Genomic DNA, 18,710 nt, shown 5'->3' with positions numbered 1-18,710 from the left:
CAACTCAATCCCAGTAACTCACAGGAAAATTTCCATGCCAAATAATAAAAGGGCAGACTGCAATCACTTCTTCCTTTCTTTCCTCATTCTGCCATTTTGGGCTACCCAAGCCAACCGCCTGCCTTCTGAATTCTCCAGGTGGGAAGCACTTGTCCATGCATTCAATATTTATAAAGCACTTACATTTATAAAACATTATTTCCAATCTCTATGTTCATAATACAACACCCCCTCCAAAAAAATTAAAAAATTCCAGGAAACACTCATCAAGCTCTCCAAGCGATCTCATACCATACCCCATCTGCTTTGCTTGATTGTGCATTTCTGTTACTTTGCAAGCTTTCAGGCTGGGAGTGGGCTGCCAGGCTACTCTTCCATGTGCTTAGCGGCCCTCTCATTTGCCTTTGGAAGAAATCTAAAGCATTCTCTCCATTGGTCTAGAACCCCTACTTAATGTCTCTCTAATCACCCTTTTTAAGTTAGTCTTCTGGAGATGGGTAATATGAGTTGGTAGTTACTGATCTCTTCTGCTATTTGTGGCTCTATATCTCTGTTTAAAATGTGCTTTTTTTCAGCTTTGAGGCATTCACCAAAATTCTAACAAAACCGGAAAACTTCTATCCAGTAACCAGTTACAAATAAATTTAGCTCTGACTTTTTTGGCAGGCAGATAAATTCATGTCTTGGCCTTCAACAGCCTATGACTAAGACTATATATTTCTTTATATACACAAATTACTGCATGTTTGTGTAGCTAGGTCAAAAATTTAATAAACTATTACTCAAATGTGAAGAAAAACGGTATTTTTATTTTCCATAACTTGTCTATTTTTTTCCCAAGCCCCAAAGTTGAATAGAACAAAGGTCACCCCAGGGTCAAAGAGAATGTATAGGACACTCCAAGGACCATTGCATGCAGTTCTGAGGTTGACTCTTTCCTTGCTGCCATGCAGTCCCATAAACTCCTGCTCACACAGAATCCACTTATGAAAGGAGAGGAGAGAAGAAAGGTCTTTGAATGACTGAGCATTTACTCAAAAGAGATTGTTTCAATTTGAAACAGATGGTTAAACAAGAAGAGACTGAGCTATCTGTAATTGGTAAGTTTGAGCACCACCTCAGCCCCCAGGCTGCTTCCCCAACTCAATTGGAATACAGCTGTCATTAAGTTTTTCCTGAATGCAGAGAGATAATGCAAGCACCATCTAGACAATAACTTAAAACCATAGTGTTCATCAGAATTTAATTTTATTGATTTCTTAAGTTGGATTTCCTAGCCTTTTTTTTTTTAAGTTTTCACATCATTGTTTTCAGTGATTAGTGTTAATTTCACATTAAAAGCAGCTCTAATGTTAGCCCAAAAAAGTCCATGTTTGCTCTTCTCCTTGGGCCATTCTAAATAAGTCCGCTGTGTCATGAGAGCCCTCAGCTTGTGATACTTGCTAGGAATACTGTTCTGCGGAATGGGATCTAGCAAGATCAGGATCAAGTTATTAGATCCTTCATGAAAGAGATTGTGATGGGCAAAGTAGAGTTCATAATGGCACCACTCACTCTGAACAAAGTTGGGAGACAAAACAAAGATGGACTTGTAACTTTTCTCAATGCAGTTTATGATATTTTCCACAATGCTCTTGCCAGGAACAAAGTTTCTCTCATGGAGACAAATCCGTATACCTTCTTTTTCTAGGTTTGGTAGTAATTCATTCTTTACCCAGAAAGAATCGTGCTCACTATATGAAACAAAAGCGTGGAACTGGAGAGTTTTTTGGAGTTCATCTGAAGGTATGCTCCTAGCCCTGCGCCGGGTCCGGGTCCACTGAAACGCCATCCTGAGATACCAGGGCAGATCAAAGTAGATGCAGAGGACAGTCAGAGTAACAGCCAACACCAGCCCTATGACCCCAATGGTGACAATCAGCAGAGCTGTGCTGCAGGATAACGGAGACACGTGAAAGTCCTTCAGTAGGCTTCCCTTATAGCTTTCTGGATAGTCACACTTGTAAGAGTCAGGCCAACCCTCTACCACTTCACTTGATACTTGGCCTATCCTTTGGATAAATTCTCTTAGCTCACATGTACAATGGAATGGATTGTTCCCCGCTTTGACGGACTTAACCTTCTGACAGCTCTGGAAGAAATGAGCGGATGGGTTGGAAATTGCATTATTGTCAATGATCAGTACAGAAAGGCTGCTAAAGCTACCACACCCAGGAAGGTGGGCTAAATCATTGGAAGCAATGTTGAGTTCTTGCAAATCTTCTAGACCGGCGATATCTTTAGGGATGTTCCTTATTTTGTTAGAATGAAGATCAAGAATCTTGACCCTAGGAGGTAAACATCTGAAAACAGATTCAGTAAGTATATTTGAAGACAAATTTAATATCACTATACTCTCAACCCAAGTGCAAGTTCTGTCATGTCTAGTATATTCTAAAGAATTCCAGCTCACATCCAGTATTTCCAAAGATGGCATATCCTTAGTCATGAGACCCACTTTGAAAAGATCTTTTAATTCATTCTTCTGTAAGATAAATATCTTCAATCTAACTAAGGTGGAGCAGTTTTGAAAAATACTATCTGTGAGAACATTCTGGGTAAAGTTCAAAAACTTAAATGTGCTTGTTGCTTGAGGACAGAGCATGTGTATAAAAGGCGTATCTGATATGGTTAACATCATAATGTTCATCTCAGAAAACACTGTGTATAATACTGTCTGTGAAAAAATAAAAACTCTGTTTGTAACATGTTCTATTTTCAATGCTTTCAATGTTGTTTCAGAATAAGTAAAATCTTCTTTGTTAATGCTTTCAATTATTGTTAAATTGTAAATATTGAGATACTCTACAGGTTTGGGCCAAAGAAATTGAAGAATCCTAACCAGACATTTCCAAGTTGTTTCCACATGGTTGAGGGTAAAATTCAGTAAGGTTGGACCCCGAGTGAGTTCTGATAAAAATCTAATGAAAACTTGACACTTGTCATTATTCAATTTAATATTAGTCATTTGTAAGCACCCTAAATTATTAACTGATATGTTCGCTTGGACAGAGAAGATATTATTTGGGTGAAAAATGAGGTGAAGTGTTTCTGTATTCAGAATTTGAAGACTTTCTGACTCATTTTCCTTCACATAATAACCTTCCAAATCTAGAAGGATACAACTTAGATGCAAGTGAGCAATTGGTAACAAATCTAATTGTTGTAACTTTGTAGCACTTAATCCTAAGAAATTCAGTTGTGTCCAGTTGCCAAATTCCTTACAGATGGGCAGGGCATCAAAGTCATTGAATGAGAGGTCTAAATGCTTGAGATTGGTGATGGGATGGCAGGATATCTTCTGCAACTGATTGTGGGATAAATCCAAATATTCCAAATCCTGGTTGAACTTGAAAATACTAAGATCAAGGCACTGGATTCTATTATGAGAAAGTCTCAAAACTTTCAGCCCTGAGAGAAAGCTGATGTCAGAGAGGTGAAGCTCAGATATATAATTTTGAGACATATCTAAGACTTTAGTTTTTGGTGGCAGGCCTTTTGGAACATGAGTAAGGCCTCTATCTGACATGTCTACTGCATATTCACTTTCATCAGAGAAGTGGAATGTCGTTCCAACTACTAAGGTTACAATGTAAACAAAATGAAAGCTTCTGAAAATTGATTCTTTGTCCTTGGTCATGATGTTGAAGCAGCTATCCCCCAAAGGGTTGTTGCTGATCTTCAGAGAATCTTGATATGCATCCAAATTCTAGAAATAAAATATACATTAAGATGTATGAAGATTGGATAATTGCTCCCAAAGCTTCACTTACTAAACACAAAATCTCAATGATTTCTTTATTTTCTATCAACCACCTAACTGCCACAGTGGCATCCTGAGAGTAGCAGTGGCAGCTGTTATTGGCCACAGAGCAGCTTCCTGTGCCCAGACCAGAGTGTCCACAATCACACCTGCCTGGAACCACTTACAGGTAGAAGTTGGAAGTCCTCCAACTTCTACAGACAAGTGAGGGGCACCTGAGATAATACATACTCCAATCTTTCCGGTAGCAGAAAATTTTTTGTCACAGGATCCCATTTTTGACACAATTCTCATAAAAATGGATATGTGGTTTTTCCAGCTCATATTAGACCAGAAGCAACAAATTCAGAGACAGGATTCAGCACTTGATAACATGAAAACATCAAGTTCCTACATTTGACACACTGATAAAACAGGAAAAGATAGATAAACATTAATAAGTACATTGAAAAAGTCAGAAGGCACATAAGGCTAAAGCTGCTGTATATAAGAGAGAACGGTTTTCCCAGAGCCCAGGAAGTCTCACTGTACTACAACATAGTATAGACGCTGATGTTCGTGACAATCAATGAATGAGAAAAGGTTACCTGGCTGAGGGGTGGAAGCAGGTGCATGAGTCCACAGACACCATATTTGAAACTAGGGCAAAGAGTGGAACTTTGAGGCTCACTAGATCCCATTCAGGTTCTAATGTGCACAAAAAAGCATCCAGGAGCGCCCCGCCGCCCGCCTCCCCTTCCCTCAAGGAACAAGACCAGACAACATTTCTTAGATAAGGCCTTGTGTAGCAGGAATAATTGAGAGCAGATTTTGCCTAGTTGTTCAGTTTTATTAACAAAGGGATCCACTGTTCATCACCTGAGGGTATACTGGAAATAGTAAAATAGTTAAAAGATGAGTAGGATTTCAGTGAACCATTGTTTGTAAGAGTAAACATTCTTCTGGGTTGGGAAAGTTTCATTACAAAATGACAACTTATTTTTTAAACCAATTACACTTAATTTTTTTAAAAAAATAGCATATGGTTAAAGGTTCCTCACTGCTCTTCCCATACAGCCCCTCCCAATTATCCTCTGAAACACCCACGAAAACACAGAAACACATAAAAACCTATCTTGCCACCAAAAACAAAGATGGGAAATTAATAGCAGGATGCAAAAGCATCTATACTCATGAGAAAGTAATTGAACTATATTAAGCAGTAGTAAGATAAAGTGAGTTATATTAAGGAAAACTTGGCATACTCAAGCTTTGTCTTAGGACAATAGACTCCCTGATGAAAGGTATGAAGAAATTTTGTTCTTCTCTGTGTTTGTCTCTGATTCAAACACCGAGGATGAGTTATAATCAGGTAATTAAGTAGTATTTCTTTTATCCCAGGGGTACTGGCTCACAACATTGTTTACCTTCTGCAGACCATCTTCCAACTCTCTATCACACAATGATGGACACTACCAGGTAAAAACTGGGTAAGAAGTACTCTCACCACTTCTATTCAACATAGTGTGCTGGAAGTCCTAGCCAGAGCAATTAGGCAAGAAAAATAAATAAAAAGCATCTAAATTGGAAAGGAAGAAGTAAAATTATCTCTGTTTGCAGATGGTATGATCACATGTGTAGAGAATCCTAAAGACTCTACCCAAAATCTGTTAGAACTAATAAACAAATTCAGTAAAGTTGCAGAATACAAAACCAACATACAAAATCAGTTGTGTTTTCTATATACTAACAAAAAATTATCTGAAAAAGAAATAAACAAAACAATCCCATTTACAATTGTATCAAAAAGAATGAAATGCCTAAGAATAAATTTAACCAAGAAGGTGAAAGACCTGCACACTAAAAACAGTAAGACATTGATGAAAAAAATTGAAGAAGACATAAATAAATGGAAAGACATCCTGTGTTCATGGATCAGAATAATCAACATGGTGAAAATGTCCATAATACCCAAAGCTATCTATAGATTTAATTCAATCATTATAAAAATTCCAGTGGTACTTTTCATATAAATAGAGGAAAAAATTAGAAAATTCATAAGAACCTACAAAATACCCCAAAGAGCCAAAGCAATCCTGAGATGGAACAAAGCTAGAGGCATTACACGTCCTAATTTCAAACTATACTGCAAAGCTATAGTAATCAAAACAGTATGGTATTCAAATAAAGACAGAGAGCAATAAAACAGAATCAAGAGTCCAGAAATAAATCCATGCATAAACTGCCAACTAATATTTGATAAGGGAGTCAAAAATACTCAATGAGGAAAGGGTAGTCTCTTTAATAAATAGTGTTGGGAAAACTGGATATGTACATGTAAAGTAATTTACATGTAAAGTTGGACCCCTATCTTATTCCACTTAACAAAAATTTACTCCAGAAGGATTAAAGACTTAACTATAAGACGTGAAACCCTAAAACTTCTAGAAGAAAACACAAAGGAAAATCTCCCTGACATTGGTCTTGGCAATGATTTTTTGGATCTGACACCAAAAACATAAGCAATAAAAGCAAAAATAAACAAGTGGGGATATACCAAACTAAAAGGCTTTTGTACAGCAAAAGAAACATGAACAAAATGGAAATTCAACCTACATAATGGGAGAAGATATTTATAAACCATATTATCTGATAAGGGGTTAATATCCAAAATAGATAAAGAACTCATACAATTTGGTAGTAAAAAATAAATAAGTAAGTAAGTAAATAAATAAATAAATAAATAAATAAATAAATAAATAAAAAACAAATAATTCAATTAAAAGGAGGCATAAGACCTAACTAGACAAATTTTTCCAAAGAAAACACACAAATCTTCAACAAGTATAGGAAAAGATGCTCAATTTCACTAATCATCGGAGAAATATAAATCAGAACCAGAAGTTATCACCTCACACCTGTTAGAAAGGCTATTATCAAAAAGACAAGAGATAATGAGAGTTGACAAGGATATGAAGAGAAGGGAGCCCTTGGGCACTGTTGATGGGAGTGTAAATTGGTGCAGCCACTATGGAAAACAGTAAGGAGGTTCCTCAAATAATTAAACAGAGAACTACCATATGAGCTGGGTTATAGATTAAAAAAAAAAATGAACTCACTCTCAAAGATAGTGCACCTGCATGTTCATTGCCACATTATTCATAATAGCTAAGACATAGAAACAACCTAAATGTCTACTGAGGGATGAATGGGTAAAGAAAATGTGATACATAGTAATAATGGAATTATTATTCAGCCATAAAAAGGAAGGGAATTCTGCCATTTGTGACAATATGGATGGACCTTTGATGGTATTTTGCTAAATGAAATTAAGTCAGAGAAAGACAAATACTGTATGATCTCACTTATATGTGGAATCTAAAAAAACCAAACTCATAGAAACAGAGAGTAGAAAGGTGATTGCTAGGGCTGGGGACAGGGGAAATGAGGAGATGTTGGTTAAAGGATACAAACTTCTAGATATAAGACAAATAAGTTTTGAGGATCTAACGTACAGCCTGGTGACTACAGTTAACAGTACCTGAAAGTTGCTAAGACAGTAGATCTTAAATATTCTCACCACACACACACAAAGTAACGATGTGAGGTTACAGATGTGTTAATCAACCTTATTGTGGTAATCATTTTGCAATACATATGTTATCAAATTATCACATTGTAGACCTTAAACTTACAAAATGTTATGTCAATCATATCTCAGTGAAGCAAGAAGTAGGGAGGGACTTGAGGGGGTACACTGCATTCTGAAATGTGTAAGCCATACAACAATACTTGTAAAAAGAGGCAGATATTGATCAGGATTGCAGTTTACATATATATTAAAAACTCCCTTAGATGAAAGTATCAGAGAATTGGCAATAAGGATAAAAGAAGCTATTACCCTATCCTACTTAAAACGAATAGCTCACAACAAAAATATAACGGATAGGAACAATTACACAATGAATAACATTGCTTCAAAAGGTACAGGGCATACAGAGATTACTTTACCCAGCAAAGTTATCATTTAGAATCAAAAGAGAGATAACTTTTTTTTTTAGAATCAAAAAAGAATTTCCCAGACAAGTATGTGTATCAAAAGTCTAAATAAAGAATGGTAATAACTACATACCTAGCAACAAATATTTCAAGTGAAAAAGAATTAAATGCTCCAATCAAAAGATAGGGTGGATGAATGGGTAAGAAAACAAGACTTTTACATATGCTGTCTACGATAGACTCACTTCAGATTAAAAGACACACACACACAGACTAAAAGAAATGAGATGGAAAAAGATATTTCACGATGGACCAAGAGGATAGTGTGCTCTGTGGAGTAAGTCAGATAGAGGAAGACAAATGTCATATGGTTGCATGTATGTATAGAACCTAAGGAGCAAAATAAACAAACAAACAAAAAACAGAAACAAACTCATAGATTCAGAGAACATTTTGAGGGTTACCAGATGGGTGAGTCAGTGAAAAAGAGGGAAGGGATTAAGAAGTACAAATTGATAGTTATAAAATAGTCACGGAGTATAGATTGATAGATAGAAAGAAAGTATAGAATAAGGAAAATAGCCAATAATATTGTAATAAATATGCATGGTGGCAGAGGGGCACTAGATTTATTGGGGTGATCACTTTGTGAGTTACATAGATGTCTAATCACTATGTTATACACCTGAAATTAATATCGTATTGTATGCCAACTATAACTGAAAAAAAATTATTTTAATATATATATACTTACCCTTATTTTAGCAATTTCAGTTCTCAGAATTTTTTCTAAAGGAATAATCAGGGATACATATACATAAAAATATACATTTTTATATTACATAGTAATATAAAAATATTACTATGAGGATGCTCATGACACACTGAAAAATTGAAAAAAACAATTATGTCTAATATAGAAAATAGTTTAATCAATTATGGCACACCCATAACATGGAATAGTATGCAGCCTCAAATATCGTACTTTTGAAAAAAAAAGGTCTACAACATAATGTTAAGTGAATAAAAGCATACAAACTTGTATATGGGGTAAGACTCTAATTTTGTAAAATATGACTAAAATCTGACATATATACAAAGCCTAGGGAGAAAAGATTGGGAAGAAATATATCAAATGTTAATAGTGGTTATCTCTGGATCTCTGAATCATAGAAAATTTAATTTTTTTCTTATCCTTTTGTACATTTCCAAAAATTTCTAATTTGAACATCTTTCAAAAAAGCCTTGTCTTAAAATACAGCTAATATAAAAATATTTTTTATTAAAAGAAACATGCTTGTGTTATTGGTGTGTTTGTGTGTGCATGTGTGTGTACATACATATAGTGTGTGTGTGTGTGTGTGTGTGTGTGTGTGTGTGTGTATTTTATCATGGGGGGCGGGAAGGAGAGAGAGAAACAGAAAGAGAAACAGAGACAGAGAGAACTTCTACATGATGCTAGATAATTGACATTTATGACTGAGAACTCACCTAGAAGTCCCTCGTGGTGCTTGTGTTCAGGGATCTGAAACTTAGCCACCTTACCCTTAAAACACAAATATTTCTCTGGGGGCATTTATACCCTTTGCAGTTTCTTGACAAACCAGCCTGGAGCTTTTATATTTAAGAAAAAATAAAGGCAAGGAAAAAAGGGAGATGAGAGTGTAAGATTAGAGAGTTTATAACTTTTTTTTTAAAGGAAATAAAAAGAGATAAAAGGTAAAAGTTGTTTTTCCTTAATGCATCAGATGAAAGGAGAAGACAGATGGAAGAAGCTCTATTTTGAAAATAAAGCCGTGGTGGCTAGGACCTATAAAAATTAAAACTACAAGCCTTTTGAACCACGCTTCTCTGGCTCAGGCCCACTTCCACTTCTGGAAGTGTACTTTCCCTTCTAATAAAACTTTTCTTTTTTACTGTAAAAAAAAAAATTAAAACTACCAAAAAGAAAAGATCAGAAAAACATTAGGTGAGGTAAGTGTGATTCCATAATCAAGTATATAAGGAAAACGTTGTTTTATTTGTTAAAATTTGGTTGAGAGACCCAGAGAAAGGCAAGTTCTAGGTCAGTCCTTGCCACTTCCTCCGTTTAATAAATGTTTATTCAGATCATATTATGTGCCAGGATTTTGCTGGGCGTTAGGTTCTGGGGATGTGAATATGAATAGCACTGGCATAATCCTGGCTTTCAAAATGCTTATAAATTAGTGACAGATACAAATCCATAATTACAGAATCATGTGATAGAAAGATCAAACACTCGTGCCAACTATAAAGATATGTAATATGTGATAGATGCCAATTAGTGTCATAAACTACTATAAATATTACTGAAAGCAAGGAATTAGAGAAAAGTGGAAAGAGAAAACGTAGTAGACAAAAGCAGAAGAAATAAATATAATTGGTTAAATTTTCCCCTTAACTATGACTACAAGTGCTAGTTATTTTTATATTTTTTCAAGACAGTCCTATCTTATCATTCTTGTATGTTTAAAGGATACTTGCAACATTTAAAATCACACTTAAAAACACCTTGCAAAAATGAAAAAGAAACATTACCTATTTCCTATACAATCATTAGCATTTTCTTGCTTGTTTGAAGTAATTACACCATAATTTGAAAACGCCACAAAAGCCTGTTTACTTACCAAGATTTCTGTCTCAGAAGAGAAAATAACTTCTAAATGCGGAAAAATAAGTGCATGACTAAATGCCAGTCCTTAGTTTCAGTAAAGCAATACCATAGAAACAGTTTTGTGCCATCTATTGGACCTTCTTGGAATTACTCCTATATGTGAATTTCCCTTTCAAGGGTCAGTTGCAAAGCATGTGAGTCAGTAGGTTTTTATGGGCTACAGACTAAAACAGTGAACAAATTTTTAAATTCATACAAGCAAGCAGCTTATGACAATTTCAATGTGAAGAAAGTTGTTTCTAAGGTAATATTTATCTGTAAGACTTTGCAGCCTAAATGTGAAATCATCAACAGAGTAGAAAGTTATTGAACTTTGCCTGTTTTCTATTATCACCATTCTTAACATTTCCAAAAATATTTGCAATTGCCATTACCAAGCAATTTTGGAGCATTATCTTAGCTGGATGAGACACTTTAAAATAGAACGAGCTTAGAGCCAAGATTTGTTATTTTAAAAATTACTTTCAAGAAAAGTTTAGTAGTTAGTACAAATAAAGCCACGCCTGAAGGAAGTTGCACCCTGTTTCCCCTCATTCTGACCAACATTTATCAAAGGTTTTAATTCTAGATTCTTGAATAACAACACTGAGATCCTGCAGGACTAATTAAAAAAAAAATTTCTAAGGCATTTAGAATCATTTTAGAATGATATTGTCAAATGAACTCAAAAAGAGTCTAGAGAATTTGGTTAGAAATAAATAATAAAGATTTATTCAAGGGTCTTAGAGTTTGGAGACTGGAAACAGCTCGGTGAAAAATGCAGAAGTGGTCCAAAGAAGAAAAAAAACCTCAAAGTTCCCAGGCTAGTTAAAACAAGAATAGAATCGTTTCCTCAGGCCTCAACCTACTTGATTTCGGTAATTCAGCAGCTTGACGATAGTGACTCCATTTTATTATTTCACTCTATTTCTCAATTTAAACAAGGGTTGATGCAAAAAGAGAGTATGTAGTTAACCAGATACTTCGGACAGCTAGGATACCCTATTCCCAAGACTTTCCACTTAATTGAGGTCTGTAAAGAACTGAATGTGAGTTAAATAATTACTCCATAATCAATCCCACTGTCTGGCACTATCTTATTGTTTACAAAAAAAAAGTTAAAACCCTATGGTAAGAACTGGTAAGAACCACTTCTGCTTTTAGAAGGAAGAGAAAGGCCAGTTTCTTCCTATTCATTCTTATTCATCAAACATAACAGGAAGTCTTCTCAGCCTTGAGGAGAGTCAGCAAGGAGTAGATGGGTCTCTGCGGAACCAGCAAAAGGAGACAGCTAGAAAGCAGTGGGTATCTGTGACACTGGGAAATCACATTTGTGAAAGAGGAGAGGGGCCATTGTGGCTCTGAAGGAATTTCGAGCAACATTGAACTAAAGTCTCTAAGAAAATACACACACATGCATGAACATACGCACACATCAGTGCAGATTTGGCTACATCAAACAATGACTAACAAACGCTCACTAGGGCATTGCATAATAATGCTGGTTTTCAGGAACAAGAAGACTATTCTTGTTGAGGCTGTTATGATTCTGAGAAATGTCTTTCAGAAGATGACTAAGCCCACAAAAATCAAGTAATGTGGACGAGAGTGTGTCTGTGGAACAGACAGACAGTATTGGGGTGACCACCTCGCAATGCTGTGAACTAGCTGTGTGGCCCTGGGCGAGCTGCTTAACCTTACAGAGATTTCAGGGTCTTTGTGAGTTTTAGGGAACATAATGAATACAAAGTGGCTACAATGGTGATTGGCACAGACGAGAAGTCATTATAGTAAGAATCTTTGGAATCCTATGCAAACCTTATCTTTTTATACACTGAGGTAGAAAGACTTCAGGATATACTGCTAAATTTAAAAAATGCAAGATGCAGAACAATATGGAGTGTGACATCATTTGTATAAAATCTGGTCTCTCAGATATTTACGTAAGTGATCTTCTTGCCAGGCAGTGTTCTGAGTCCTTTGCTTATGAACTTACTTAACCCTCATGAAGGTGCTATGAGATATGTCTATCATTCCCACTTAAGGGGGAAGGGGAAAAAGCAGCTAGTTACCTGTCCAAGGTTGCACTGCTGGTCAGTAGTGGGGCTGGGGTTTGAGGCCAGATGCAACCTATCTCCTGCATCTGTATGCTTGAGCATTCCACCATGTGTCCTTATGAGACACACACAGAGGAAAGACACAGAGAGGAGCAGGCCATGTGAAAACACAGGCAGAGATTGGAGTTTTGCAGCCATGAACCAAGAAATGCCTGGAACTATCAGAAGCTGGTGGCCCTGCACACACCTTGGTTTTGGGCTTCTGGCCTCCAGAACTATGAGAAAATAAATTTCTGTTGTTTTAAGCCACCCAGTTTGTGGGAATTTTTTATGGCAGCCATGGGAAACTAACACAAGGGTCTACATACACATGCTAATAATACATGCATTTTTTTTTTTTTTCCCTGAGAGGATACTTCAACTGTTACATTTGAGCAGAAGAACCAAGAGACATTTTTATTACCATTTAATGCTCTTTGGTCTTGCTTGAATTTTTAAAATATGTATATGTATTACTATTTTATGCATTTTTACTTTATAAAAATAAAGTAGTATCATAGTGGAATAAGTAAAATAACATAGTGTAAGGCCAGTAAATATACTGTCTCAATACAAACAGAGATAAAACTGCATTTCTCTTTCCCTAGAAAATCAGTAGATAAATATTAGTGTCTACTAATAGCTTTGAAACAAATTATATGAAAGTTATCAAAAGCGTAAAATACATAACCAAAAGAAATAAAATTGATAGCTTAGATGTTAAATATTGATATTAAAACCAAAATCTTCTGCTGTATTAAAAAAAGACAAGCCACAGATTGGGAAAAGATATTTGTAAGACATATAACCATTAAGAATTAGTACCCCAAAATACATAAAGAATTTCTACAAATCAATAAGAAAATGACTAACAAACCCAATGGGAGGATTAGCAAAGAATATAAACATATGGATAATAGGAAAGGAAATGGAAATAGCTCAAACATGTGATAACGAAAACATCCACATTAGAATATGGGAAATAAAAATTAAGACAACCTCTGTACAAGATGGACAAAAATTAAAACCTCTAATAATGTCAAACATTGGTCAGAATGTGAGGAAACAGCTATTGAACATATCCTAATATTCTGACTTAAATGGTCTTAGATGGGGCCAGGCATCAGTGTTATTTTAAAAGCTCCTCAAGTAAAAGGAAACCTTATACACTGCTGGTGGGACTGAAAATTGGTACAACCACGATGGAAAACAGTATGGAGGTTCTTCAAAAAACTAAGAATTGATCTACCATATGACCCAGCAATCCCTCTACTGAGTATTTACCCCAAAGACTCAAAATCCCATATCCAAAAAGATATTTACACACCGATGTTCATAGCAGCACTATTCACAGTGGCCAGGATATGGAAGCAACCAAAGTGTCCTATTATAGATGATTGGCTAAAGAAGCTGTGGTACATATATACAATGGAGTATTACTCAGCCATAAGAAGAGATGAAATATTGCCATTTGCGACAATGTGGATGGACCTCGAGATAATCATGCTAAGCAAAATAAGCCAGACAGAAAAAGTTGAAAATCACATGATATCACTTATATGTGGGATATAAACCTAAAAGCAACAAATAAACAGGACGAACAAACAGAGACTCATGGACGTGGACAATAGACTCTTGGTTACCAGAGGGTAGGGGGTAGGGGGAGGGGGGAGGTAGATGGGGTAAAGTGGCTCAAATATGTAGTGACAGAAAGAAATCTAACTAGAGAGGCGAACGCACAATGTAAATATATACATCCCTTATTGCTAAAGTGTCCAGCTGAAACTTATTAGATTTTGTTAACCAATGTCATCATAAACAAATTAATATATATATATATATTTTTTAAAGCTCTTCAGGTGATTCCATTCCAAAGCAGTGAAGATCAGGACACTCTTAGACCTAAATTCTATCCGGAATACATCGCCCTCTAGTGGTGCCTATTTTCTCAACTGCATCCCTCACATCTCAGAGCCCGGAGGTGATGTAGGCGCCTTTGCTTCTCAGCTGCTGTTTCCAGATCACAGTTTCTCTCTCCAGCCCTTGAAACCTACCTCTCCTGGGTGCAGTCATCCACAGGGCCCCATCACTTCCTCATTCATTGAGTGTTTTAGCACTGCTCACTGTCTTAAATCTTACACCACCCCTGGGATAATTCTAGTGATTTCAATAGCTATGTAGAGATTCCTTCATTCCCCTGGTTTCTTAGTTCTTTGATATTCTCTCTTCTAATGATCTTCTCCTACAACCTACCTCAGCCATGCATTCCCTTATACCCTAGATATATTATTTCCAACGACTCTACCCTCTCTATAATCTCAATTGCCGGCATCCCACTTTCTAGCTATCACTTCCAACTCTTTCCCTTTGATGCCAACAATTTCCTAGCCCCACTGCACTGGACTGAAAAGTTATGATCCATCCTTTTAATCATCTCTCTGCGTTCAGCTACAGCTACTTTAATCCAGGTTAAATCCAACTTGCCATTGTACTACACTGAGCCTGAGCAGCTGAATGTAGTTGGAGAAAATACACTCCCATGATGACTGCCTCACTTGAAATTCATGGCTAAGTCCCAACCAGTCATGAAGAGGGAGGAGCAATACTACTACCTTTTCTGCTCCCCTTCCCTAGCCCATTCACTTTCCCACTCTCTTATCTTATACTGCTTCCTCTCTCTTACGATTCCAACACCTTCTCTTTCTCATTCTCAGCTGCAAAGAAAATAGCTGCAAAGAGCAGCGTTTCCATCTGCAACTCCTGGTCATCCTTCTTCAACCCTGCTCAGCTCCTGGAGACTCCTGCCTATGGCTTCTTTTATGGAGTCAGTCCATCTCATATTTGGTCTTCCTCTTTTCCTCCTGCCTTCTATTTTCCCCAGCATTATCGTTTGGGAAATAAGATGTGCCTGAGGTAGGATAGCTTCAGTTTTGTCATTTTTGCCTCCAGAGATGTTTCAGGCTTAATCTTCTCTAGGACCCACTTTTTCATCTCTATGGCAGTTCAGGGTATCTTTAATGCTTTCCTCCAACACCATATTTCAAATGAATTCCTTTTTTTTTTTCTTATCAGCCTTTTTCACTGTCCAACTTTTGTATTTGTACATAGTAATTGGGAATACAAGGTGTGAATGATCTTAGCCACATCCTCCCCACAAAACTCTACTAGCCTACCTGCACCTGTTCTACCTGTACTCTCTTTTGTTCTCCCAAATGAACTTTGTGAATCAAAAGGCAGTCCCTCCCCACTGAGCACTGAATCCTGTTCCTGCTTGTGTGCTCAAGGAAATCGCTCTTGCAATTTACTGCTCTACTTCATCACCTTTTTTCTCCTCTAATTCATGATTCCAATTGGCATAAAACACTGAAATTTCTCCCACATTAAAAAAAAATAAGTAAATCCCTTCCTTTGAACCCACCTCTACCTCTTTGTTCTTCTTTATGCAAGAACTCCTTGAAAGACTTGTTTTACTCACTGTCCTCAATTATTTTCCTCCCATTCTCTCAGACCCACTCCGATCAGGCTTCCTTCTCCGCCACTCTTGTCAAAGTTACCAATGACCTCCACATTGCCAAATCCAAGGGGCAGTTCTCAATTCTCGATTCTCATCTTAGCTGAACTCCACTCCCACACGCATCCCTCCCCGTTTTTCTGCTAAATTGCTGCCCTTTCTTCCCAGTCTCCTTCTAGGACTTCCTTATCTCTCTGACATGGAACACCCAAGGTTTCCACTAATAACCACAGTTGCTCCTACTTATTTTCTAGATCCCGTGGACTCTATAACCTGCTTTATTCCACCATCTGATATATTATCTAATTAGTATCTTTCTCCCTTTCGATGGAATGTAAGTTCTTTGAGGGCAGGACTTTGCTTTGCTCCTTATTATATTCCTGGCAACTAGAGCAGTTCTAGGTACATAATACATGATTGAAAAAAGTTTTGTTGAATGAATGCCTGGAGGACAATTTCAGAATATCTAGTGAAGGTGACCTGGCTATTCCATTTCTAGCCTGGGATACAAGAAAACATATACGAAAATGGCCATTGCAGCACTATATGTAGTAGTGAAACATGAAACACACTAAATGTTTATTGACTGGGAGATGAATAAATTATGATACAGTCAAACAATGAAATTCTATGAAGATTTTGAAACGACTGTACTAGAACTGCCTGTATGAACATGAACGGTTATCAAAAACATAAAGTTGAGTAAGCAAATGTATAGGATGCTATTTACATAATTTTAAAACATTGAAAAACAATATATAGTATTTATGGAGGAGGATATGTACAATAAAATATAGAAATATGGGTGGGAAGAACACACAACCACCTCAGGACAATGGTTATCTCCAAGTACAATGGAGAATGAAAGAGACAGGTTTTCAAACATATCTGTAACTTTTTTTCTTTTAAAGCAAAAAATAATAATTTGTTAAATCTAAGCACTGTCATAGTAGTCTCTACTTTTTTTACACAAACAAATATTCACCATATTCTCTACTTTCAATATGTTTTACATACTCTAAAATTTTTTAAATGAATATAAAAAAAGTTCTAAGTTGCAGAACTGGTGGGTTTGGAAGTAACAACATTTGAGCACATGGGCATAATTTGTGGTCGGTAATGAAACTTACTGCTAGAATTGCTTGTTTAATATTCTTTTGTTGGAAAAGGTGTGGTTTGGGTCAAAGGAGAAAAGGAAACCAGGCTATGAAAGGGAATGTCTGATTGGGTTGTTGCCACAGCAGAGAGGGACACTTGGGGCAAAGTTGCTAGCTGTCCCTGGCCAGGCACAGAACTCTCAGGCATGGATGTTTTGTGTTTAAGGTATACCAAAACACACCTGTCACACCTGGAACACAATTCGCTAACACAATTTGCAGAACTCAGAAAGAATCAGTTTTTAAAATTATATTTCCCTGACTTGATATAAAATACATATACATATGTATTACATATACACACATATGTAATACATATACATACACATATATTTACAAGAAAAGGTTTATCCTATGCATACACTTTTCTAAGCTTCCCTCACCCTCAACTTAATATTCGGCAATGATCCTTCCTTCCATATCAACAAATCGGATGTACAGACCATTTTTAACAGCATATCCGACTGTTTGAAATTACTAGTTTACTTCACCAATCTCTTACTGTGGGACAGGTTTCCCATCTTCCCTGGCATAAACAGCTACAATAAACATCTTTGTACATACATATTTGCACATTTGTTTACTTAGGACAAATTGAAGACGTGGAATTCCCGGGCCAAAGCTAATGCATTCGAATTTTGATCCACATTTCCAAACTGACCTTCTAGAAAGTGCTTTTGTTTGGTTAGTTTTAAATTAGATCACGCTCCTACAAACAGGGTCAGAGAAAGCTGTTTTACGCACTGTTGCTGAACTTAAGCGACACCTTCCCGGTAAAACTGCAGGCTCTTCCGTGTGCTTTTAAAGAAAGGAAAATGATCCGGCGAACCCCAAGACCCGCCCCGGCTGGGGTGGGGGCCCCTAAGCTCTCCCCGCGGGTACAGAGCTGGAAAAGCAGTTTCCCAAGACTGTCGGAAGCGCAGCTGGGCCCCTGTCAGCCTGCGGGAACTGGGTCCCAGGGCGCCCCCGCAGCGCTGAGGGGCTGGGGCGGGGCGCGGCCGGGTCTTGGGCCGGCCGCGGGGCGGGGCAGCTCAGCCCCGTGTCCCCTCCGGGCCCGCCCTCCATCCGCGTCCCCGCCGGCCCTGCCGACGTGGCGGGGCGGGACCCGCCGGGCGCTCCCGTCTGCACTCGGCTGCTTGAGCGGTAAGAACCCCGGGCACCCTCTCCCCGTTCCCTTCCACGGGCGGGCGGGGACAGCGGGGCGGCGAGGCGACCCCGCCATCGCTCCTCTTTCTGGCCCCCGAATCCTGCCCGCTGCGTTAGCTAGAAGGCTTTGGCAATGGACTTGGCCGCGGGCGCGGGACCCGGGAGGACTCGGCGTGGGGGTGGAGGTCCGGGAGACGTGGGCGGCGCGGCCGAGGGCCCTGAGTGGGTGCGGGCGTGTGAGTGTGTGTGTGTGAGTGTGTGTTGCTCCGGGTCCACGCTCATGCACACACCCACATGCCCGCACTCCGGGTCTGCACCCCTCGGCCGAGGGGACCTCCGCGGAGCC

General features: G+C 37.8%; 2 protein-coding genes across 4 annotated transcripts in view; one reads left to right on the top strand and one right to left on the bottom strand.

The window, feature by feature from the left end:
- Window positions 1–1,231: 1,231 nt before the first annotated feature.
- Window positions 1,232–18,222, bottom strand: TLR6 (toll like receptor 6). 2 transcript variants are annotated; one of them, XM_039848846.1, is made up of 2 exons: window positions 17,963–18,222; window positions 1,232–3,748 (listed from the first exon to the last, which is right to left on the bottom strand). In XM_039848846.1, the coding sequence occupies exon 2, from the start codon at window positions 3,677–3,679 to the stop codon at window positions 1,289–1,291; it is 2,391 nt and encodes a 796-aa protein (XP_039704780.1). In that variant the 5' UTR covers window positions 3,680–3,748; window positions 17,963–18,222; the 3' UTR covers window positions 1,232–1,288. The 2 variants fall into 2 exon arrangements, with proteins under 2 accessions (XP_039704780.1, XP_039704781.1); XM_039848847.1 differs by lacking the exon at window positions 17,963–18,222 and adding an exon at window positions 10,429–11,094.
- FAM114A1 (family with sequence similarity 114 member A1) overlaps window positions 18,218–18,710 on the top strand; it is a 61,104-nt gene continuing 60,611 nt past the window's right edge. For both annotated transcript variants that reach the window (XM_039848850.1, XM_039848849.1), the window contains exon 1: window positions 18,218–18,361. The gene's annotated coding sequence lies outside the window, so the exon portion shown is untranslated. The remainder of the gene's footprint in view (window positions 18,362–18,710) is intronic.

Source organism: Pteropus medius, unplaced genomic scaffold, assembly GCF_902729225.1.
Source record: "Pteropus medius unplaced genomic scaffold, Ma_sr-lr_union100, whole genome shotgun sequence".
NCBI lineage: Eukaryota > Metazoa > Chordata > Mammalia > Chiroptera > Pteropodidae > Pteropus > Pteropus medius.
The sequence above is the reverse complement of the archived record's forward strand: the minus strand, read 5'-3'. Positions and strand labels throughout refer to the sequence as shown.